We start from the raw sequence: 24,368 nt of genomic DNA on the forward strand, positions 1-24,368 counted from the left end.
AATTGTCTATCTTTAGAAAGACAACATCTGGACCACAAGAGTTGGAGGAGTAAAGATTACTCCTTCCTTTATATTTAGGATGAAAGCATCTTTCCTTCTGTGAAAGCTTCCATCTCCATGAATGTGATTTCTGAGACAACCAATGCTGTGTTAAATCTATGTGTTAAATTATCCCGTTCCAGCATTGCTTTCCCAGCTCAGCTGACTCCAGTTGCTTTTAGAAAATGTGAACATGATTTGCCTAATGTTGCATTTGCCCCGAAGAAACAGGACCTAGACCTAGAGTCATGTACTCATTTATGAATTCCTTCCTCCTTAACAGTATTCGCCATTATTCTTAAAGAATTCTGTGTTATTCTATTCAAAATGAGCTCACAGACTCACAAGACTGACTGTGTACCACTTTATCCAAAGTAGTACATAATGTAAGAAGATAAAAGTAGCATGACAGAATGCCAAAGCATGCAGTACATATATATATCTGCTCCACACTGTTTTGCTGCTTTTCATTCTTCTATCACTATGTGGCACGGGGGGGGGGCTTCTTCACAATCTGGAGCGAGCATAAGTGCATCACTTAATTGAAATGTGATGAATGAAAAACTTCATATGCACGAGATAAGAATTGTGCTGTTCGGTTACACAATGTTAGTTGACTTTGGGTCAAAATATGAGCCACTTCAGGCATAGAGGGCTTCGTGCAAATCTCAAGTTGTTTAGATATGTTAGAGATTATACTGTATCTTAAGAGGCAAAACAGGTGGGATTGATACCACTTTATCCACAGATGTTTCAATCGTTTTACAGAACCTATCTGAACTTCCAGTGAAAATGTAATCAGTAGTAGGCAAAGAACGCACCAAAATGGAGGAAAATGAGTTCTGAAAGGTATTCACTACAGGCAGGTTGTATAAGGGTAGCTTCAACCAAAGCAAACTCCTGCTTTTATGATATATCAAAGTGATTTGTGATACCTTAAAACAGCAAGGGATGAATAACAATGTAACACCAAAAGATCAGGCGGTAATGTTCACTTTCCACAAAGTCAGGTGCAAACAATTTCATGCTTGTAATATTGCAGTGATTCAGAAATATTTAAATTGTGCATGTACTGGGAGGTGGGGGCAGGGTGGACGGAGGATACATACAACTTTGGAAAAGTCGCCTGCCACATATTCTACAGACAATTCTCTCAGTTTTACGTGAGACATCAGTCACTTCCTCATACTGACACCTAAAACTTCCAGGTCAGCATTTTTGGGAATAACCACAGCAGTTTTCCTCTACAAAAGACCAAGCACTTGAAAAACTGAATCATTCTGCCCAGGCTGCAGGCTTGCTGAAGTCCAAGTGATGTTAGCCTCCTGGAATGAATTCAATGTGCTGATAAAAAGAAAGGCAGCGGACCCACCTTATTTAGTATGGTATGTGCACTTACTGTACATTTACTCATCACTTACAAACAAAAGTTTTCACATGGCATTGTGACAAACCTGAATAACATTTCCCCCCCCCTTTCCCAGCATATCACAATGACTTTAGAAAAGAAATGTAAGTCAATCAAATCCAGAGACACAGAATTTTGAAAATGAAAATCCTAAATGAAAATAACACAGGGTACTGCCTACTGTTCTGAACAAATAGAAAGCTTAGATCATCTGAACATCACACTAAACTGGCATGCCTTTTAAAAAACGACTAGTCAATATACTGAACGATTTCCCTTCAATTTCATAAGCATTCTAAGTAGAGTATCCAATGCAGCAAGCTTTCTTCAACCATAGCCTATGAAAATGGAGAGGAGCAGGAATCAGCAAAATTTTTAGATAGGCAGTCCATGCACATATAGTCTGCTGAAATCTAGAGCTGATTCATATGAACAATTTCATTAGCTATATAGGGATCAGGATAGCAGCTGAACCAAAATTATAGTATCTGGCATCTAGAAAGAAATGTTTGATAAGCAGCCATCTGTTGGAGGTGATTTTGCTAATAAAGTATTCTTTTAATGGAAGTTTTTTTAAAGTTACCTGGAGACTTTTTACTTGCTCTTGATTGCATCAAGTAGGCATGACGAGGCAGTAAAGGTGATGATGGCAAAGACATTGAAACTCCTTTGGTAAGATTCATTCTATAGACATCTTCAGGTACAGGCTGGATACCACTGGGAAAATCTGCACTGTGGCCAGATGTGGCAATTATCTGTAGTGCACTTTCTGAACATGAATCACCTATACAAAAGAAGGTTGAGGGGATTAACTTATAGAGCAAACAAATGGAAGTATTTACTGCATAGTTGACCAAAGATGTATGAAAAACCAATGAAGGAATGAATTCCCTTATGTAAGTTTTTGCTGTGGTAGCAAAACAAACAACACAAGATTGATTTTACTGCCATAGACAGGTTGGAGAAAATAAAAAGACGAGCAGAACAAACTTTGTTTCATGTCATAAGATCTAAGAAAATGATCACTTCTTGGTTGCTTTGTGCTGAAGTCACACTATTATGCCAGTTTTAAGACCTTGAGTCCTTGAATGCTTGACAAGAGATTGCTTTGTGTCAAAAATAGCTGTGAGAAGGAAAATAGTGAGTTGCTGTTCCATGTTTCCTGCTGGGAAATGGGATACAAGGCCAAAAACAAAACAATGAATAACCTTTCTGACCTTTCCACTTAAAACATCTACATCACAGACTCCCTTGACCTATTGGACTAGTCTCTCAACAGATGATGTCCTTGAAATTCACTGTCTAGCCAACAGAGCACAAACAACTGAATCAAGGGAACCCCTTTTTGTATAAAGAATTCAAATGCATTTTTTATTAGCCAATGACTCAAATTCTAGATACTGTACTTCTGATATTTCATTTTCCTCCAAGTAAATATGTATACGATTGGGCCATAGATTACTCATCATTATGAATTTAAAAATCAGTATATGTAAGAGAGAGAGAGAGAGAGAGAGAGAGAGAGAGAGAGAGAGAGAGAGAGAGAGAGAAGAAGAAGAAGAAGAAGAAGAAGAAGAAGAAGAAGAAGAAGACAGACAGACAGACAGACAGACAGACAGACAGACAGACAGACAGACAGACAGACAGACAGACGACAGACAGACAGACAAGGTCTTCAAATCCACCCAGTTCTGGGAGAGGGGCACAATGTCATCACTATATTTTTCAGGCAAACACGTAAAACCATTGTGTTTGCTCTCCTTCTTACCCCAGGCACTTTATCCTTGTTATTAACAGGCAAATGGTATATACAAATAACTAACTCCTCATTGGCTTTGAGGATTTTTGTTTGTTTGTTTGTTTGTTTGTGGGGTGATCTTCTCCATTTCTGTTGGGGGCATTTGGTTTGGGAGAACCTGTTGTCAGCAACATTAAAATGTTAGATTTCCCCACTGACACTTGTAGACAATTCTAACCTCTTGTAGCAGGGAAGAATGCAAAATATCTCTCCAGTGTGAATCAGAGAATCACCAATCCACACAGTAAGATGGGTCCATCTATCATTTTTATATCTATCTTTTTGTACCTCTTGTCTTATCCTTTCAGAACTCTATTCGATTCCCAGGAGCCCTCAAGCTGTCTGTCAAGAGATTCCCTCCCCCTTCATATACACACTCCATGTCACAGAGTTCTTAAGGGATGTAGTACAAAGAGAATGATAAAAGGAATCCCAGATGCCACAACCAAAGCTTTCTCTCACAAACTCCTTCAGTTAAGTTTAGCTTCTCTGTGCCATTCTATTGCTAATAATTATCACTGCAAACCCAGCCAATTAATGAAGGTACTTAGTTATCGTGGTCAACATGCTGAGTATCCTCTTGTAGTGCTTTACTGGCACAACAGCAATGACATTATCAGTAACTGTGAATGAAAGAGTTCCTTTTCTGATTTTGGGTTGAGCGTGACTTTGCGTCACTGCACTTAAGTCACAAACATCCTGAAAAGGGAGCTCCTTAATCACTGTCAATCTGCTGCTGCCAGTAATGTCATTCCTGTTATGTTAGTAAAGCTGAGCAAGAGTATACTGGCCATTAAAAACATTCCTAAACTAACTGAGTTTAGTAACTTCAAGATGTCAATCACCATAAATTGAGAAGATGTTTGTGGTGTATTAGGTAGGATGAAAAGTAAACCTTTCCAGGATATAGGCAAGAAGGAGAGACACATTATGAACTGTTACCATCAAAAATTAGAGTAAACCTGAACAACACTAAAACAATCATAATGCCAAACTGTAAATAAAATTCCTTAAGAATTTAAAGAACATACAGTATTTGCATTATTGAGTTCAACTGATCACAAACCAGAAGAACTGGGGGACTGAAACCAGAAATATAACCAGGGGATCATGCAGAAACATAACGCCTGTAGCCAAGATAAAAGCTTCAAAGGGTGGCTAATGAAACTCTTGAGATTGTTAAACAGCAGATGACAGTGAATCGTAAAAGTGTCAGAAATAAGCAACCGTCCAGAAATTTGCACTTAGGGATAAGGGAAACTATCATGATAATAACTGCAAAGAAGCAGAAGAAGACAAGTTTCTGCTCTAATAGCCTTTAGTCATCTTTTGACAGGTAGGAGGGAAAAACAGCTGTTGTAAAGGCAATCTGGGTTGGTAAATATGAAGCAACAGGCTGTGGAGACAGGCATCAGGTGCCCGATTCCTCAGTGTACTTGGTAGGAGAAATGGCAGCCTGTGTGGTCTGAGACAATCTGCACAGCATCAGAACATTCCCAGAAGAAGGGAAGGCTAAGCCACTGAGTGCTCTACACCTAGAAAACCCTGGAAAGAGCCACCATAATTTGGAATAGGCCTGACGCCACATAATTATTACTGTATTTTTACAGCTGGTCCCAAGGGAAAAGCACTCTAGATACAGAAAATAATCTCCAGATATACCGTTCAGTACCATTTCTCCAGAAACAACCGTATATCGCACAAACTGATGACAGAGCAGTCCTACAATCCCCGCCTACAGCTGCCAAGGTCTAGAAGCTACTGTAAATGTCTTCTTTGTGATTATCACTGACTTTGTGGACACAAACAACTTAGTTCAACAAACAGTTCATATGTGTTTTGCTTCCTGGACAGTTCTCTGTAGCAAGGGAGTAGAATTATAAACAATTCTCTCAAGAGAATTACATAACCTTACCCCTGAACAGTTCACACATAAATGTTGCATGAACTGGGCCCTCTTCACCCATTCCTGGACAGACTCTGTCTAAGTTTATCCTCCTTAAAAAAGCAAACATACAGCAAAAATTAAGAACATTCCAATGCCTTCATCTGGTGAGTATGACCCTGCTAGGGAGGAAGTAGGTAACTGTACATCTTTCTGTACATAGCAATCCAGCAACAAAAAAAAAGCCTGCTTCTGAAAAATGCATACAAAAATACCAAACACTGTTCCCTTCTATTTGTTTGCTTTGCTTTCATCTGCTTTGATCTAAAACCAACAAGCAGTGGCAAATGAACATGTAGCAAGATTGTGCAGCTATGCTTGAAAGCTAGCTGTTCCAAAGGAGATCACTCAGTTTGAACCACTGCACAGGCAAACATCTAACTGTTCAATTGCAGTTCTTAAAAAAGAATGAAAGGAAAAGGGAAAAGTCTTTGGGAATGCTTTCATTTTCTCCTCTATACTTCTCTTCTGAGGGAATCAGAATCACTTTGGTAAAATGCTGACCATCGCAACACTATATCTGAGCACTTTTCTGCGACGTACATATAGCGAGAATGGGAACCACTGTAATACTCATGGGCTGAAATCTTCTTATGTAAGCTACACCTGTGGAAGGAGGTCACCAGTAGGGAGAGATTTTCAGTAAGTAAAGACTTCTTCCTCGTTTCCCACAACTCATGAGTAGACATGGGGACAAATATAAAAACAAATCAGGATATTCAACAAATATCCTTGATTCATCAGATATTTGTTGCTTCATATTCTTGGAGTCCAGAGACCCCAATGAATACAAAGCAACAAATATAACCCTTTTATATTCGTTGCTTCATTCCCTTTCTGCTTATGCCCCCACAGATCAGCTGTTCCTCAGGGGCATAAGCACAGAGAGATTTTCCCTTCCAGCGTCTTGCTAAAGCCTGCCAGAAGGGAAACCCACCCCCGGGTCTGGATCGGGCTTTCCCCCTCTTTCTATGCCCAGAAGCAGCATAGAGAGAGGGGGAAAGGGATCCAAGCAACTGCCTGGCTCTACTGCCTTTGCAAAGGCAGTGGGGCTGGGCGATGGCTTGGATCGGGTTTTCCCCCTCTTTTTGTGCCTGGCAGCGACACAGGGAGAGAGAGAAAGGGATCAAAGCGATCCCCCAGCTCAGCTGGCTTTCCCTTCCCAATCTGAAACCGATTCAAGTGTCTAGCATTCCACCCATGTATAGCTTGGTTTATTTTATGATGCAATCAGGGGAGGGAAACTTTGAAATGCCTCAGTGTCCAATGAGGCCAAACTCTACTTTTCTGCCAAATGCCTCAATGCCCGCTGGGGGCTAACTCTGCTTCGCTGCCAAAAATGATACCATTGAAGACAAACTCTACCTCAGTGCCTCATGCCTCTCTGTGCCTGCTGGTGACAAACTAAATTACCTCAGTGCCAAAGGTCTATCATTCTGCTGAGACCAAATCAAACTCCTTCAATGCCATCTGCTCCTGTGCCGCATGGTAAACTCACCAAACTTGGCAGGCTTGTTGGGGAAAGACATAGGAAGGTTCTGTATAATTTAAGATTCTCTAAGTACCTGGGGGGGGGACTTTCCTGGGGGTGTCCTCCTTGTGACTATATAACTTGGGGGTCCGGAACCCAATGTTCACCAAACCTGCTGGGCTTGTAGAAAACCATCTGAGGCAGCTTCCCTGCAAATTAGTGTCTCTAGTTGATTGGGGACCAGTTTTATAGCATTTTGAAGCGAAAACAAATTGATGAATCTATTTGTCAATTCACCAGAGAATAGTCGTAAATTCATATTCATTGATCTGTTAATATTATTTTTAGTTTTTTCATTTATTTGATTTATATCCTGCCCATCTGGTCTGGTCGCCCATCTGGTCTGGTCAACCATTTGTTAACATTGACGAATCATGAATCACAACAAATCAACATTTTAAAAATTTGTCCCCATCTCTAATGAGTAATGTGTTTCATTGCAAAGAAGCTGTAAAAGCCATGAGATGGAAGGAGAAAGTCTCTCTGCTATTGGATGACTTCACTGACAGGGAAAGTTTTGTGATAATTAAAAACTTCCTTCTCCCATCCCATGGCTAACAAAGGATGGAACAGATTGCTCAAATGTAAATAAATAGTGGAAAAGAAGGAATCTTTAAGTACAGTGGTGCCTCGCTTAATGACGATAATCCATTCCAGGAAAATCGTCGTTAAGCGAAAACATCATAAAGTGAAATAAAAACCCCATTGAAACGCATTGAAACTCGTTGAATGCGTTTCAATGGGATAAAAACTCACCATCCAGCGAAGTTCCTCCATACGGCGGCCATGTTCGCTGCCTGTATAGTGAGGAATCCGTCCCTAAACACAGCGGGGAGCCATTTTAATTACCCAGTGGCCATTTTGAAACTGCCGATCAGCTGTTAGAAAAACATCGTTTTACGAAGAATCGGTTCCCGAAGCAAGGAACCGATCATCGCAAAGCGAAATTCCCGCATTTAGACCATCGTTTTGCGATCGCAAAGATCATCATAAAGTGGATTTGTCATAATGCGGGGCAATTGTAAAGTGGGGCACCACTGTAATGAAATTGTCCCCCTACTGGTGATATTATTATTATTATTATAAAGCATAACTGATGCAACATTATTTGTAAAGAATAAAATGAAAAGAAACAGAATAGAATGACAACAAAGAAACAAACATTCCAACAAATCAAAAGGAAATTTAAACCTAGATTAGGGATGCTAAAAGATCAACAGGCAAATAGCCTCCCAGAGACCTTTGGGCAGTGTGGGTGGCATATAAGTTAAATTAATGAATGCATTATCTAAGCTGGATAAAATAAGTATTTGGAAACTGTATACTTAAGAAGTCTAAAAAGGAGATACAAGGTAGAGAGATTGCTTCAAAGGAACATCTTTTGATGGAAAACCTGCAATTTTAGAAAGCTGCTCTCAAAGCAATATATCAGGCAATATACTGTATATCAGGAAGAAATGTATCAGGTACAGATGGGGCAGTGCTAGACCTGCTTCACGTTACTGAGACTGATTCTATCACAATCCTAACAAGATTTTGCGGCAAATAAGTAACAAAACAACGATGCACAAACAAGATATGTTCAATATATATTCCAATCACCAAGACTGCAGATACTATAGGCCTATATCATTAACTTCCCAAAAGGCAAAGTGATGCTCAAGAGTTTGCAAAAAGACTTTTATATTATACGGATTGAGAAATTCCAATAGTTGAGATGGCACTAGAAAAGGAAAAGGAACCAGAGCAATAACTAATATGAGACAGATTACAGTGGGGTCTCTACTTAAGAACTTAATCCGTATTGGAAGGTGGTTCTCAAGTTGAAAAGTTCTTATGTTGAATCTGCATTTCCCATAGGAATGCATTGAAAACCATTTAATCCGTATCTGCTCTTTTCCGTCCATAGAAACTACAGTGGAACCTCTGCTTAAGAACTTAATCCGTTTTGGAATGGTGTTCTTAAGTTGAAACGTTCTTAAGTTGAAGCAAAATTTCCCATAGGAATGGACTGAAAACCAATTAATCCGTTCTGGCTGTTTTTTTGTTATGTAGAGGTGCGTTCGTACATTGAAGCATTAGTTCCCATAGGAACTAATGCAAAGCTGGTTAATACATACTCTACCACTAGGGGGAGAATTTTTTTAACCTAAGATGACCTAAGGTTAAAAAAAGAGCAGGAAAGGTTTTTTTTCCTGTTCTTATCTTGGATTTCTGTTCTCAAGTAGAAGCAAAATTTAGCAAATGGAGCTGTTCTTAAGTTGGATTGTTCTTAAGTAGAGACGTTCTTAAGTAGAGACCCCACTGTAATTGAACAAAGAAAGCCATAGCCTCTAGTTTGCACGACCTGAGTGCAGCAGTTAATTATAGGAACTTTCTGAAAGTATTAATTCATATGGTTATGGTAAATCAGGAGCAACTTGACAGGCTCAACACAACAACAAATCGCTAAAATGTCTAACAGTTCTGGCACCTATAGGTAAATATTATTCATATTTAAAAGATGAACTTAAAATATGAACAATGTATCTTTGTAAAATGTCTTTTTGTGGAAATCATAAGACAGAGTGCTTTCACTGTAACCACAAATTCACTGCATGCAATCTACTATTATCAACCTCCAGACTTTTATAGATATGCTAATTTATTTCATGGGCTTGTAGTCTGGAACAAATAATGCATTCAGAGCAGCTTGAACTTCACTGAAAATTGTTATGCAAATATTAAGAGAGCACATGTATTTATTTGAATCTCTATACACTTCTTCCATAAAAAAGACCCACAGTTTGATAAGCACTGGCTCGCAACCTGAGGCATCTTTATTTGAAGTTAAGTCCTATTAAGTTATTCAGTGGTGCTTACTCTTTATTTAGGTTGTGTTAATTTATTTATTTTGCTGGCCCTGTGCCATCACAGTGTTTAGGGCAGATCACTGCAGTCAATCAGTCCATCAATCAAAATAATAATTATAATTGCACTGACATATCTTAGAGCTTTTAGAAGTAGAGGATAAAGCCTGAGAAATGCATGAGGAGTAGATTTCCCAACTTTGGTTCCTTTGATATAAATGCAGTTGCCCACGCCCAGTTTTGTCTCTGGCAACTTGCCAGGGGATTTCCGGCGACAAACATTTCCACATATCTGTATCCATGTGAGCTGCCAAAAGACAATTATAACAGGGGTTAAGGCATATGCATATGTTCTTTTGAGTATCTTAGATTATGAGTCTGTTGCAATACTTTTCTCTACTGGGAGTTCCTATGAATCTACTCAACTTGCTGGAAAGCAAAGGCTCTTTTCAATTTGAATGCCAAGTAGCATTTAAGCAAATTGTTAAGAAAGTAACCTCAGCTAAATATTGGAAATTCTCAAAAAAAAAACAAAAAAACAACAACAAAACAAAACAAAATAATTTGAAAAGAACCGACTTTAGAATGAAAACATCTGTGTTATTTAATTAATTCTACTTTCTACACAAGGCCTACATTGGTCTTCAATCCAAGGAAGTGATAAGAACAACACTGGAGTCACGATTATTGGAATATTAAGCTCCAAGTTTAGAATAAACATCCAGGCAACCCCAGAAGAGGAAAGTGTTGAATTTGCCCTCACTAGGTGTGAAGGCCAACCATTCCTGTACTATTAATTCTTTTAAGAAAAGAGGAGAAAGGGACATGACTGCTAATGAGTCATTTAGGAGGGTAATGCCTGGTTTGTCCCCTCTTATGCACATTCTCAGGTAGCTTTTCCAGCAGGCTAGTATTTCCTTACATTTCCACTTGTTCTGTATTATCACCATTGCCTTGCCTAATTTAAAAATATTCAAATTCTAAGCAGGCAACATAAATAATATTACAATATGAACTGCTGGATAGCTCAGTGGTTGAGAGTTCGATTCCCCACTATGCCCCCTCGAGAGGGGATGGACTCAATTATCCATAGGGTCCCCTTCCACCTCTGCAGTTCTAAGATGTCTGTTTGTTTGGGTGGGTGGCAGGGTGGGGTTGTTATATAAATAATAATGAATTGTGCCGTGGGACCAGCTCCGATCCCCTGCTGGCGAGTGAACTGGGGAGTCAGCGGCACAGACACAGATGATGCCTTGGAGGCCACACGTATAACCATGGTGGTTTGGGGATTAAAGGAGGAGAGCGAGGAGGCGGATGAGGAGGACTGCTGGGTGTATTCCATCAATTGGGAAGCATTCAAGGTCCAGAACGCTAGTTCCAGATTCAACCTTTAGCATTTCTAAGCGCCAGTGTTTATACATCTGTCCGAGAACCGACTCAGTGACATGTACTGTGATATTTTTTAACAAGGTCAATAATTTCAATTTACATATAGCCACACTACCTTCTTACTTACTTGCCTGGAAGACAAAAACATTTAAAAGCATGCAAGTTTCTTTTTTAAAAACCACATGTAACATTTCTGTCTGGTTTTAAAATCCACAGGTATTTTAACTAATGTATTGTTGTTGTTAAAAGTAGCTTCTCTTTGAGATCACTCCAAATTATTCAGTAGGCTTATTTAGAAGAACCATTTACTTACCTGCAACTATGGTTAGTTTGCTGTATAGAGAAGTGTCTACTTCCCATAGTTCACTGAGGTATACGACCCTTTCAGGCATTAATAAAGTGTCTGAGTTATATGACTCTTTTAGACATTAATGAAGTGTCAGCAGACATAACTGCCCCAGCTGCCAGGTCTAAATAAACAAAGGTGCCTTTTCAACATGTTTTACAATTTCTTCACTGTGAGCCAGCTCAGAACTAAATTATTCCACATCACATGTTCATTACAAGGACTGTTTCCTTTTAAATTGGAATAAAATATGCAAATACTGTATAGTAATCACTTCCTATACTTAGGAAGGTAATGGGCCAGGAGGCAACTTTTGAGGGTATGGGCACTATCTTTGCTCTTCCCCTTCAAACCTCCTCAGAAACAATGCTAGTGCCTAATGCTGGGCACACTCTGCCGATTTTAATGTACTTTTGGTGGCATCTGGATAATTTTGGGCTACAAAATATTTTTTTTCAACATAAAAAGTGATTGGCCAATCTTTTACCACTTCAAACAAGAGGTCTAAAACCATGTGGGAATGGGGGAGGGTATTTTTTTTAAATAATTCCCCAGATGTTCTAGGAACATTTTGTGATGCAGAGGCATGCTGGGGGTGCATACGAGGCTGCACTGGGGCCTGAGGGCAGCACTTTCTCACCTTTGACATCCCATGAAGAAATTTCTGATTAGGAGATAGGGGACATGTTTGGACAATGGGAAAGGAGAGGAGTCAGTTCTTAATAGGGTGTTGTGAAAACAACTGATTAGACTAAGCCTCACCAGTCTCCTGCCACCCCATTCCCAGTCAGTGTGCATGCTGACAGTGGGAGTTATAGCACATAGAGTTAGAATATGGAACAGGAGAAGTATGAATCAAGGTAAATGGGAAACTGTAATGCAAGAAATGGAACATGTAAATACTGCACTGCTTGGTGTCAGTGAATTAAATTGGACTGGAATTAGACATCTTCAGTCAGACAACTACAAAGTGTTTTACTTGGAAATGACACATTCCGAAGAAATGGAGTGACTCTAACACTGAAGCAAGATGCAGCACAGGCAGTTAGGGGCTATAAAGCAAAATCTCACCAAACAATATCCATCAGACTCCTGGGAACACCAGGGTAGATGGAGTAGCGATAGAACTATTTCTAACTATAGGACCATTGCTTTAATTTCCCATACAAGTGAAGTGATGTTCAAGGTGTTGCTTTGAGCAGATTGTGAGAAGGAAAGAATCTCTGGAAAAGACAATAATGCTGGGAAAGGTTGAAGGCAGCAGAAAAAGAGAAATATCAAGTACAAAATGGATTGACTCCCTAAAGAAAGCATCAGGCTTGAATTTATATGAGCTGGGCAAGGCTGTTGGGCATAGGACATATTGGGATCTCGCATTCACAGGCTCACCATAAATCACCATAAGTTACATATGAGTCATAAGCTTTCTACTATGGTGGAAATTATGTCATGCAGTAATAAAAACTCTGCAATCTACATAGGGAGGAAACCACAGAAAGATGACTGAGCCTTCCAGCATATCTTGGTTGTATATATGGAATCTTATTTGTGCATCATAGGTTGCCTTCATGTTAACTAAACATCGTTCAAATGATCAATCGTCTGAGCGTCATAAAATAAGCTAACTGAAACTAAAAAACAATTCAAATTAAAATTATGATTTAATACAAAAATTTCTAGACTTTTACACTTTTAAGTGATAACAATTAAAAACATAATCATACTGCTCAGCAATGTGATTATGAGCTGGTAATATAGATGGACAGAGACTAACAGAATAAAAAAAAAATCATTATTTGTACTAATTTCCAAATAAGTTCATACTACAATACTCCATTCAAGAATCATTGACTGAAAGGGGGGGAGGAAGCCAGTTCTGCAGCATCGGACGTTTGCAGTTCCACCAATATAAATTATACATAAATATATTTTTAAAAAACTGGTGGAAGAAACATCAATAATTTATGATATGCAGATGACACCATCTTACTGGCAGAAAGCAGCAATGATCTGAAATGACTGTTAAGGAGAATGAAAGTGCCAAAGTAGGACTGCACTTTAACACAAAGTAGACAAAAATCATGACTGCAGAAGAACATAACTTTAACATTTACAGTGAAAAAATGAAATAGTTAACAGATTTTGTATACCTTGCTATGCATCAATAGAGACTACAGCCAAGAAGTCAGAAGAAGTTTGAAACTAGGAAGGGCAGCAATGAAGGAACTAGAAAAGATTATCAAGTGGTCATTGTACGACCAAAACCAAGATCATCTATACTCTGGTATTTCTGACCATCACCATGTAGGGGTGTGAAAGCTGGACAGTGAAGAAAGGTGACAGGTAAAAATTTATTTATTTGAAATGTGATGCTGGAGGAGAGCTTTCCGGATACCCTGGACTGTCAGAAAGATGAACAAATGGATACCAGATCAAATTAAGCTTAACTATCGCTGGCAGCAAACATGTTGAAACTGAGGTTGTCCTACTTTGGACACACCATGAGAAAGTACGATTCTCTGGAGAAAAAAGAATAATGCTGGGAAAGGTGAAAGGCAGCAAGAAAAGATGAAGACCAGATCAAAGATGGGCTGACTCCCTAAAGGAAACCACAAGCTTGAATCTGCAGGAGCTGAGCAGGGCTGTTGAGGATAGGACATTCTGGAGATAGCCCATTCATAATGTCACCATGAGTCTAAAGCAACTTGACTACACATTGTTGTTGTGTTGTTTAGTCGTTTAGTCATGTCCGACTCTTCGTGACCCCATGGACCAGAGCACGCCAGGCCCTCCTGCCTTCCACTGCCTCCCAGAGTTTGGTCAAATTCATTTTGGTAGCTTCGGTGACTCTGTCCAACCATCACATCCTCTGTCGTCCCCTTCTCCTCTCGCCTTCACACTTTCCCCAACATCAGGGTCTTTTCCAGGGACTCTTCTCTTCTCATGAGATGACCAAAGTATTGGCTCCTCAGCTTCAAGATCTGTCCTTCCAGTGAGCACTCAGGGTTGATTTCCTTTAGAATGGATAGGCTTGTTCTCCTTGCAGTCCAGGGGACTATCAAGAGCCTCCTCCAGCACCACAATTCAAAAGCATCACAACAACAAATAATATGGTTCAGTTAACTTTTGGCTTTCTGCACTTTACAAAATCTCACTGCTAGTACTTAAATACCAAGAACTCCAATGCACAATCAACTACCAGTAACAGCTTTAAAGAAAGGGAACAGTGTTTTTGTCTTGAAAGTGTAACTGACTTCTCAATGGGCTATAGAATGCAATTTAAAGGATTAAACAGATTAACATCTTTTAAAGAGTGGAAGTGTAGTGATACTGCAATCCTACAGGACTCAGGAAGCCTGAAAGTAGAACTATGATTCCTCATTTAATCCTCTAACTAAAAAATAGTAAGTAAATGAAAAAACAACCCTACACTGTCTTTAACACGAAAATCAAACAAAAACAGCTTCAAATCTACTAATATCCATAAGATCTAGATATGTATTTCAAACCAGAAGGACATAAGTGAATTTTCAGGAATGCATAACTTGGAATTTCAGTGAGATTCTAGGATTTAATTCCTCCTAATCTTCAAAGCAGGAATCCAAACTAGAATAATACACACAATGTCCAGCCTGTATTATTTTCTTTACTTATAGCTACCGTGATAAGAATCTACACAAGAGTATTAAACATGCTGAAGAAAAACAGTGAACATAGAGGTCTTGTGTAACCTAATAAGCAACATGATATTTGGGCATAACAACTACTGTATCTAGTTAATAGAAATTAACTCTACTCATGAAATCTGTGGAGTAAAATTTGTTATTAACAATAGTTCTGAAATGGAAGGAAAGTGGAACTAGGAGACTCATCAAACCACAGCTCAGCTATGAGTACTTTGTTTCACCAGCTTTAGGAAGAAATGTCCTTAAAAGCAGCTGGAAGTCCTGTGGCACACAAATATGAGCGTATTAAGTAGTGTGAAATTTATCCATTCAGTTGAAACGTACATAATACCACATATTTCCAAACTACATAATTATGAACAATAAACTACGAAAAACAGGGAAAACAGAAATATCCATACACATTCACTGGGTTGTATCACCCCTAAGGAAGAAGCTTTACTCTCCTAGTTAAGAGATCCATTAAACATAAACATCTTAATGGAAGGAAGACAAAACATCCAGTAGAGTAGTCCTAGCCAAACAATTATGAAATATCCTTCCTGAAATTTCTTAAACAAATCAACAAGAATGTTTAAAAGAGAGTAACACTAAATGACATCCATAAACATGTATTTTTAACCCACAAAAAGATGCTCTTTGTTCTGTTTGCTGCTCAAAGAAAGCTACTGGGGGGTGGGGAATTATTTGCACAACAGATGTTGCCTGAGCAGTTTCACCTTGACAGAGCCTGCACAAGGAGTTATCCATAATCCTTTTGAGAAAGCCAATCATTCACCACAAAGATCTCCATTTGTGTAAGGACAACACTTGCAGAAGAAGGAGGTCACCTGCATTATTATAGCACTGGTTAAGCTTTATCCTCTGTGTGTTCCCAACCAAGTTATGGCACAGAATTCCACGGGAGGTCCAGATAATTATGTCTTCTACTGGTACCCTAATGACAACAACAACTGGGAGATGGCAGAGACTTCTAACTTATTTCTGTTCTTCTACCACTCCATCTATACTCTTTTTTAAACCCTCAACACAGAACCCATTTAAGGAGTTAATGTGAATAGCTCAACAGTGCCTTTTATGTCCCAGCACAAGGAGCCTTCAGGCTGTAAACACCTAGAGTAAATGCTTCGGTAATGGACTGATATTTTGATCCCCAATTCCATTAAAAGCATCTTGCTTTCCTATTTGAGGGAACCTCAGAACCTTCTTCAGCCACGGCACAAATCCAATTTTCTCCCACAGTTTTTGTTAAACAAACTGATGAATCAAATGCTTTGAGGCCCTCAGTCTTCCACCTCCCAACGTACTTCAAGTGGGATGCTTACCATTTCAGCTCCTGAATTTCTAAATGAACTTTTTCTCGTTCACATGCTTAATCGGTTGCCTTTCAACCATGCACACACGCACATAAACACTATTTCTTCAAAGAGGCAAAACTACTTTAGAAAGTGGTGGAAGAGGAGGAGAGATGGATACGGTCACCGGTTTTAACACTATTTAATTTGGCTTCAAATGGCATATTTTGCCCTGTGGGTAGACAAATTCTGAACACAGCTTGCCTATGGAGATTGCCACTTTTCTGTATTGCCCTTTCCGCAATCACCCCCCACCAACCAAGCAGGGCCCTCCATCACATGAGGGCTATGAGTGTGGAGGGAAGGGTATTCGTAGATTATCCAGCGGCTCCTTGTTACCAGCCAAATGTTACCAGGATGAAGTCTGAAACCACATCCACCCACAAACAGCCACTTGTAACTTGTGTTTAAACTCATTTGAAGAAGCATACCTGGCAGACTTCAGCCATACATTTTTAGGAGTCTCATTTATAATGTTTCTGCAATATTGGTGCATGGCCGGAGAAAGTGCACATGGCCCATGAAAGCTCCCAAGTTGTTTTGATATTTTGAGGATCTAATAAAGTTATCACCTCTCATGCATATGTATTAACAAGATACCTAAGTAACACCAGCAAATCTGCCCACAGTTGATTATGTTGCAAATGTGCATAGCTATCTATTTACAGCTTAATCCTTGTAAGAAAAAAGCAGTGTTTAGACCAGAAATGGAAATCCTCTTCCAAACCAGCATCGCCCCTCTAGAAATATTCATAGGCTCTCCTATAGGGCCTATGAAAAAGCACTGATATAAACCACATTAATTTTAAAACTCCCAACAGAGAGATATCTGATTGTGTAGGAATAACTGCAGTCTTAGGATGTAAGGAAATATATTACACTTTACATATTACAATTTAAAATCAGGCCATTTTAAATTAAAATAAAATGTATTTTCTTACATTCTGAGACCACAATTTCTCTACCATCAGATTTGTTGGATATACTGGTTCGTCTTGTTTTTTTTTCCAACAGAGAGACAACAAATTTCTACAAAGCAAAGACAATACTGGTCAGGTTTACACCTTCACTTCATCATTCTCAGCCTGACATTTCTCTCTCTTCAAGCAACTAAAAATAACTTGCAGGGAGGAGGCACCAGGCGAATGTTCCAAATGATCCACTGGGTTTAACTCCAATTTTCTTTAATGATCTGCACCTGAGAGTGGTGCAGAGCTACCTAACTTTGCCTCAGACTTTTCAGTCTCTGAAATACTTTTTGCAGAGACTTTCTGGATGCTAAGGCACAGATCCTAAAATTCACAGTTAAAGGTATCAACATGAGCTTCCTTGTCAAATTCCATATATTTGAAAATATCATACAGATTTTACTCATTCACTATAAATGTGTTTAGTTCACCTAAAAAAAATCTGTCTTCTTACCCATCTGTTATTACATAATCCATGCGCTAAGCGAAAGACAGAACAATGTTCTCCCACACTATAAACACCTAAGCCTTTTTGAAATAATGGATGTCTATGAGTAATTGAAATTGGGAACACTAGTTTTGCTATTCATAAATCTCTCCAGAGCCATTTTTTTTAAAAAATCTATAAACTGTAATAGCACACCATATACATACTGCTCAGTGAAAATAATATAATTACTTTATAATAATTAAAACTTGCAAATAACAGGCACAGCAGCTTGGAATTAATCAGAAACAGACCTACATATCTGGTGGGAAACAAAGCAACTTCTGTTCAGAAATGTATGAAAAAGAATGTGAAACCATAACTTACAAAGATTTGGGCACAAGCTCACCATTTAAAACTAATAGATCTGAACCTCCCATGCCAAGTGGATTTGCCTACTTGGCATTAAGATGTCAAAATCCATTTTGTGATTCTGCAATTTAAGAACTTATCAAAAACATTAGTAGGACTAATGGAACTACCATAAATTATTGGCTTAGTTTTCAACCACATTCGAGTACTTGAATTTTGTGAGAAGCAAAGAATATCTGTGCTTTAAATCAAAATTCAGACAAAGAGACAAAGGACACACTAGCCTGTTCATGCTTTATTAACATTCATTGGAAGCTGCCTTGAAAACTGTTTGATCAAAAGGTCAGACATAACTCTAAATCATATACCAACCCGATTTGAATATATGCCAGCTGCAGTAGTTTTGGAGTGAGCAGAAGCCTCTTATGCCAGCAAACTACTCTTGTCATCACAGCTGCCCTTGTCCTGACTGATCTCAGATCTGCCAGCACAACTGCTCTGCTGCTGAGATCAGCTGGCAGAAGAGCCACACAAAAAAAAAGAGGCAGAGAAAGGGAGGAGAGGAGTAACACTGTATCCAATCCCCTCATAGCCCAGACTTGCAGCCCCTACGCCAGATCTTTGGATTGAACACAGCTTCAGCTGGCTTAATGTCAGCAAAGCCCTCAGCCATATTGGCAAGTTAGAATTGTTCACTAAGTCAGGATTCCACAGAAACCTTCTCTTAATTGAACAAGCAATGCATTGATGCCTGTTGGCTTCATCCTGGCTGCTTTCACTAGTATAAATAAAACAAGGACCACTTGTTGCATATGAGGTCTAGGCTAGGGCTCCTGGTTTATAATGCCTCTTAAAAGCCAGAATAGTAAACCAGGGGTTGTTTTTGATTTACCAATCTTACACTGGAAGTGGTAAAGTAAGCCTTGAGTTGAAAGAAACATTAAATAAATAATTTAAGTTGTTTAACCACTTCTTACAGTGGACTGAGCCAAGAAGTAGTGAAGAGGCCATATATACTACTATACAACTTGTCCACAGTAAAATTATTAGCAATATACATAGTATTACAAGCAGATGAGACCAATGGCCAGGTTTGGACACACTGCAAAACCAGTCTGTTTACTGCAAAGCTGTCTTGTTTGTACACTGAAGCCACATCAATCAACTAATAATTCACTTAGAGCCAATGAAGAACAATATAAGATGACTTGCGAATCCTGCTTTCCATTAATTACGATCTCTTACTGCAACTAAATTCGATATCCCAGTGGAATTCTAGTTTATTGTGTCACTGCAACACTGCCCATTATACTACATAAACACAAATGAAGGCCAACCAGAAAATGTAACAGCTCACATACCTAAGAATTTCCTGCTGGCACTTCCACAGATTTTTCAGAACCTGCTCACTCTACCTGGAAACAAATTTCGTTCTTCTCTTGGTAAGTTCTTTCTTTCCACCCATTGCATTGCTCCACAGAAACTCTACTGACATTTTTTTAAAGTATTGGGGCACTTTTACTACCTTACATCTAGTGAGCCATGTATAATCTTAGAAAACTGTACCAACAGGTGCCATCACAATTTGATCTAAAAGCCCACCACCACAAACACCCACTTAACTTCCTCTTAATGTCTGCTTCAACAACAGGTAAGATCCACTTACCCTGTTTCTGTTCTATGAACTCACATTATAACAGCAACAACTGCTCATTAAAAAAAGTTAAACATACTTTTTTTAAAAAAAATGTGTTAGCAAACACAGCAGGAAATGATTTTTGTTCACGAGAGCTGGAAGGAAAAGGTTAACAAAGGAAAAGGTTGAGTAACGTGTTTTACTACTGACCCTGCCTAGAGTAGCCAAACACCTTAGAGGAGGAGCATGTTCATAGTTCACATCCCATTTCTGTAATCACACCTGCAAAAGAAATAGAGCTGCCCCAAAGGCTTTTTATATACTATTGAACATTCAGTGGTGGGGATGTTGGGGAAAGACAAAATAATGACTCTCTGTTTGGTCTGATCAATCTATAAGTCAAGTGGAAATAAGTTCCTATGTTCAGAGCAAATTAATTTCCAATGGGATTAATCCCTGAATTATTTTGTAAAGTGACTGCCTCGAGAAACTGGGATGAAGTTTCTGAGGGGAGGAGTCAATGTCAAGTGTCCCTTTTATGTGGCATCCCTCCTCCACAAGGGGATCCTAATGACAAAGGGGAGACTTAGCCTGTTCTGGCTTTATTAACGTTGACTGGATGCTGCCTTGAGGACTATTGGATCAAAAGCTGATCTAAATAATATACCTACCAGATTCTTGCTTGCTTGCCTTTCCACCATCTCTGCTTTTCTTCAAAACAGCTTTTAACATTTTAACACTGCTGTCTTCCCTGGAACAAAAGCAGAGAAATACTTGTGACGGAGCACAGAGACAATACCTCTATATGTGATTTTTTTTTTTTGTCCACCACATGCAAAATAAACATGTATAATAAGATATTAATTCAAAACATGTTGAGGGTTTTCTTTTATTTTACAGAGCCATGTTATATTAATTAAACCAAATACTGAAGCTACGAGGAATGTTTTAATACTAGAAGCAAGTGACTACAGGTTTACTATCTTGTTATAAAGAAAAACAGCACACAACATTCTCTACATTCCACATATAATTAAGGTTACAAGGCTAAACCTGGATAAGTTACCATTAGACACTCTGGCACAAGCATGTCTGGTTTTTCACCAGAGTTCATCAGGAGGGCGGAAATAAGCTATACCACCACAACATCTACCATAAATTGAAGGAAGTCTGGGTGAGACAGCAGACTACCTAAGAGAAAAATGACTCCATGTGTTTTAAAAATCCTTTCTAAAAATAATTCTAAAACGGACCCTGTGCTAGGTAAGTAGGTCATTTAAAACACATTGATATGCTTCCATAGATACAATAGATTATTTTAAAATCTGTCCTGGAACATTTTCTTCTCTTCCCAAAGAGTATTTTATTCCATGGTCTTATCAAAGCTGTCATGTAAATGCCACCATTCAAATGAAAAGCTCACATGGGACTGGCAAATTTTTAAATTGGTATGGCTATTTGGTTCCTTTTAAAGTTATTCATTCACTTATTTCGATATCCATGCCCCCTCCTATATTTAAAACACCTGAAGGTAATGCACAGGCACCAAAACAATTTTAGAACAGCTTTAAAATCATGTGTACTTTATCTAAACTCCCCGTCATGCCATAATCCCTAGGCTCCAAAAGTTTGGAAGAAAACAGGTTTTAACTTGGCACTGAAAGGAGGCCAAAGTTGATGCCAACCAGACCTCACAGTAGAAGGCATTCCCCAGAGCGCCAGAGCAGTCACCGTATCTCCGCATAATATACTGCACACAATGGTAAGACAGAAAGACTGGCCTCTCCAGAAGATTTCTACGCTTAGGCAGGTAGGCACATGGGAGTCTTAATTTGTTTTGGTTGTTAATTTCTCTCTGAATGAAGGAAAAGCACATCAGCATGGAAATAATGTCTAATATAGTAATATTTCAAAAAGAAAAAGCCCTTATTATGGAATGGAATCAAACTGTTATATTTTTTATTTGGGGTAAGGTAAAATTTGTTGTTTTCCACAGTACTCTTCACCATGTGTTCTCCAGAAAACACAGTAAACTGAAGGTGCAAGAAAGCATATATGCTTTCGGAATGAAACAGGCACAAAACGTATTATTTGGCCAAGCCAGACTCTTCGTACAAATCTCTTAATAATCATTAATTCATTAATACATTCTATTTATATCCCACCTTTCTCTCAATAAAGGGTCTCAAGGCAGCTTATAAAATATTTAAAAGATTAAGATCCTGATTTTTGTACAACAGAACAGGATCAATTTTTAAAAATGTATGATGGCTCTTTGGAAATATTATATTTCTGTAATTAGAACACTGCTCGCCCCCACAGTTCATACATTTACAAAGTATATATAAGATATATTAAGAACTTAATGATAAAAGAGCATCAAATTGTTCCATTTACTGCAGTGCATATGTTCTCTCCCCCAAACAGCAGCAGGCTTCTTTGATGTTTTCAGAGTTCCACAGCTGTGCATTTACTGTATGATCACGAGACAGCTGTGATTTACATCTCACATTCCAGCCAGAATGACTAGGAGCCTCCATTGTTACCACTTCCTCTTGCAAACACAGCATTCTTAACCTCCATTGTTCTCTTTTCCATGTTTCCAAACAACATTTTACACAGCATGATTCTCATTTTAGTGGAGAAACCCAAAGCTGTTTTTAGGAGCCAGTATTTTAAGCCAATTGTTGCATTTTCCACATCTGTCATCTGAATTTAATACATTCAATAGTCTGAGCATATATCCAGTTTTAAAGGACCTCAGGATTAAGCATCACTCATATATATATACAGTATATGCTACGCAGTCTTTACTGTCATGTTTGACAGTGTAACAAGGTTTGTATTTACATTGCACAGAATGATCTTAGACTGTGTTCATTCAGTGCCATGGATTTGCTATTGAAGACTTCTATTTCTCATAGATTTGGGCAGGCAGCCACTACCACAGCTTTTTCCAGTAACAGGTGGACTTTTTCTCTCCCAGGCCCATTCTTTCAAATGGGAAGCTGGAGATCAGAACTGTAGATGGGACGACTGAAACAATGACTGTGCAAAACTATTGCACAACACATCTCCAATGATTTAGTGCTGCGCCAGGAAGTGCAAAGGAAGTACAACAAACCTCTAACTATCCAAAAATAAATTAGGGTGGAGATTTGTGGAAAATAGCTCTTCTGATGACCTCAGAATTGTAAATAATGCACTCACTGCAAACAACTCTCTGGTAAACATTTCTCCTGCTGATCTTGCCAATGTTCTTATTTCCAATTCAGTTGTTTCAGCAAATATATAAACCATACCAAATTAGTACACAATGTTTTAAAAAAAGATAGGAACAGGGTAACAGTATGCAATTAGCATTGTAAAACCACTGAGTCGCATTCCACAAATACTTCCAATACATTATACACTGCACTGAAAAGCTCTATGAAGGTTTGGTCTCCTTATGAAGACTCTCAGATCATGAACCAAAGGGGAGAAAAACAAGCAACAAGAGGTTACCTGCCTTTTTGCATAGAGATAAAGATACAGATAGAGATAGAGATATTGGCCCGACTCTTACAGGTGTTTGCATAAGGTTTGCATACTTTGCTGCAGGTAAATGACCAGATCCAGGACATATATGGTTGCATAATCAGACACATAACCAGGCACATTATCGAGACAGCCTCTCTTCAATTAGCCACAATTAACCATGGTAGGTTGTTGTGTCCACCCCGCAGAGGTGGACATAACAAGAGTCCAGCCCCGTCAACTCACCCATCTGCTGCCGCTGCCAGCTCCACGCTCCCTTCCAATTGCTCCAGAGCTCGCCGTCAACTAGCCATTCTTAGACCTGGGAGGGAGGCTCGTCTTCCTTCCTTTTGCCAGGAGTGGCTAGTCAACCGCAAGCTCCGGAGCAACTGGAAAGGAGCGCAAAGTCAGCAGCAGCAGCAGTGGACAGGTGAGTGGACGTTATGTCCACCTATGAAGAGGTATTTGTATTCATATACAAATACCCCCATCTCTACACATAACTTACTGTGATCGGGTTCTTCCTCTGCCATGGGCGATCCCCAAGTTTGCACGGGAATGAGAGACAGAGGCTGGTTTAAAACTTTAACAGAGTCTCTTTTATTCTTTAACACCTCTAACTCAACAGCTTCAAAAGGATCAATCAAACTAAACTCAGGCAGGATCTTGTAGCTATGGACCCTCACATCTGGAGTTACTAAATCACTCCTCACATCGGGGCTGGTCCAAACCGCTCTCGATCCGTCATGGGTCTCAATGGGGGTGCTCCTTACTGCGCAAATCGTGCCACAGCAGGTGTACCTCACCCAGTCCGCCTCGCGCAGCTGCTGGAGTAAACAGGGACTGGGACGAATCACTCTCCTCTCCCCACACTGGTAAACGACCACAATCCATTCCACAGGTTCAAGATCTTCTTTCACCACGCCAATGCCCGCTGGATCAGGTAGCAAGCTTCCTCCTCTCCGGAGGTTAGGGAACTCCTTCAGCAATCCTGATACCTCCTCCTGTTCCCACTCTTTCTCTGTTTGTACTGCCTTAACCTTCCTCTCCCATCTTAGCTCATCCGTCATTGTAAAAATGTGGGCGCTTTCCCCCTCTTTTAA

General features: G+C 39.2%; 1 protein-coding gene across 9 annotated transcripts in view; it reads right to left on the reverse strand.

Annotated features, from left to right (window-relative positions):
• Positions 1-24,368, reverse strand: part of TANC1 (tetratricopeptide repeat, ankyrin repeat and coiled-coil containing 1) — a 183,717-nt gene that overhangs the window by 90,108 nt on the left and 69,241 nt on the right. For 4 of the 9 annotated variants that reach the window (XM_072982627.2, XM_072982634.2, XM_072982641.2 and 1 more), the window contains exons 2-3: positions 20,421-20,500; positions 2,031-2,231 (exon numbers count right to left, since the gene is read on the reverse strand). The exons of 1 other annotated variant lie outside the window; for it this stretch is intronic. In XM_072982627.2, coding sequence (XP_072838728.2) covers positions 2,031-2,231; positions 20,421-20,500 — 281 coding nt within the window. The remainder of the gene's footprint in view (positions 1-2,030; positions 2,232-20,420; positions 20,501-24,368) is intronic. 4 more of the 9 variants (XM_072982655.2, XM_072982661.2, XM_078376222.1 and 1 more) reach the window with 2 other exon arrangements.

This window comes from Pogona vitticeps, chromosome 1 (assembly GCF_051106095.1).
Source record: "Pogona vitticeps strain Pit_001003342236 chromosome 1, PviZW2.1, whole genome shotgun sequence".
NCBI classification, from domain to species: Eukaryota; Metazoa; Chordata; class Lepidosauria; order Squamata; family Agamidae; genus Pogona; species Pogona vitticeps.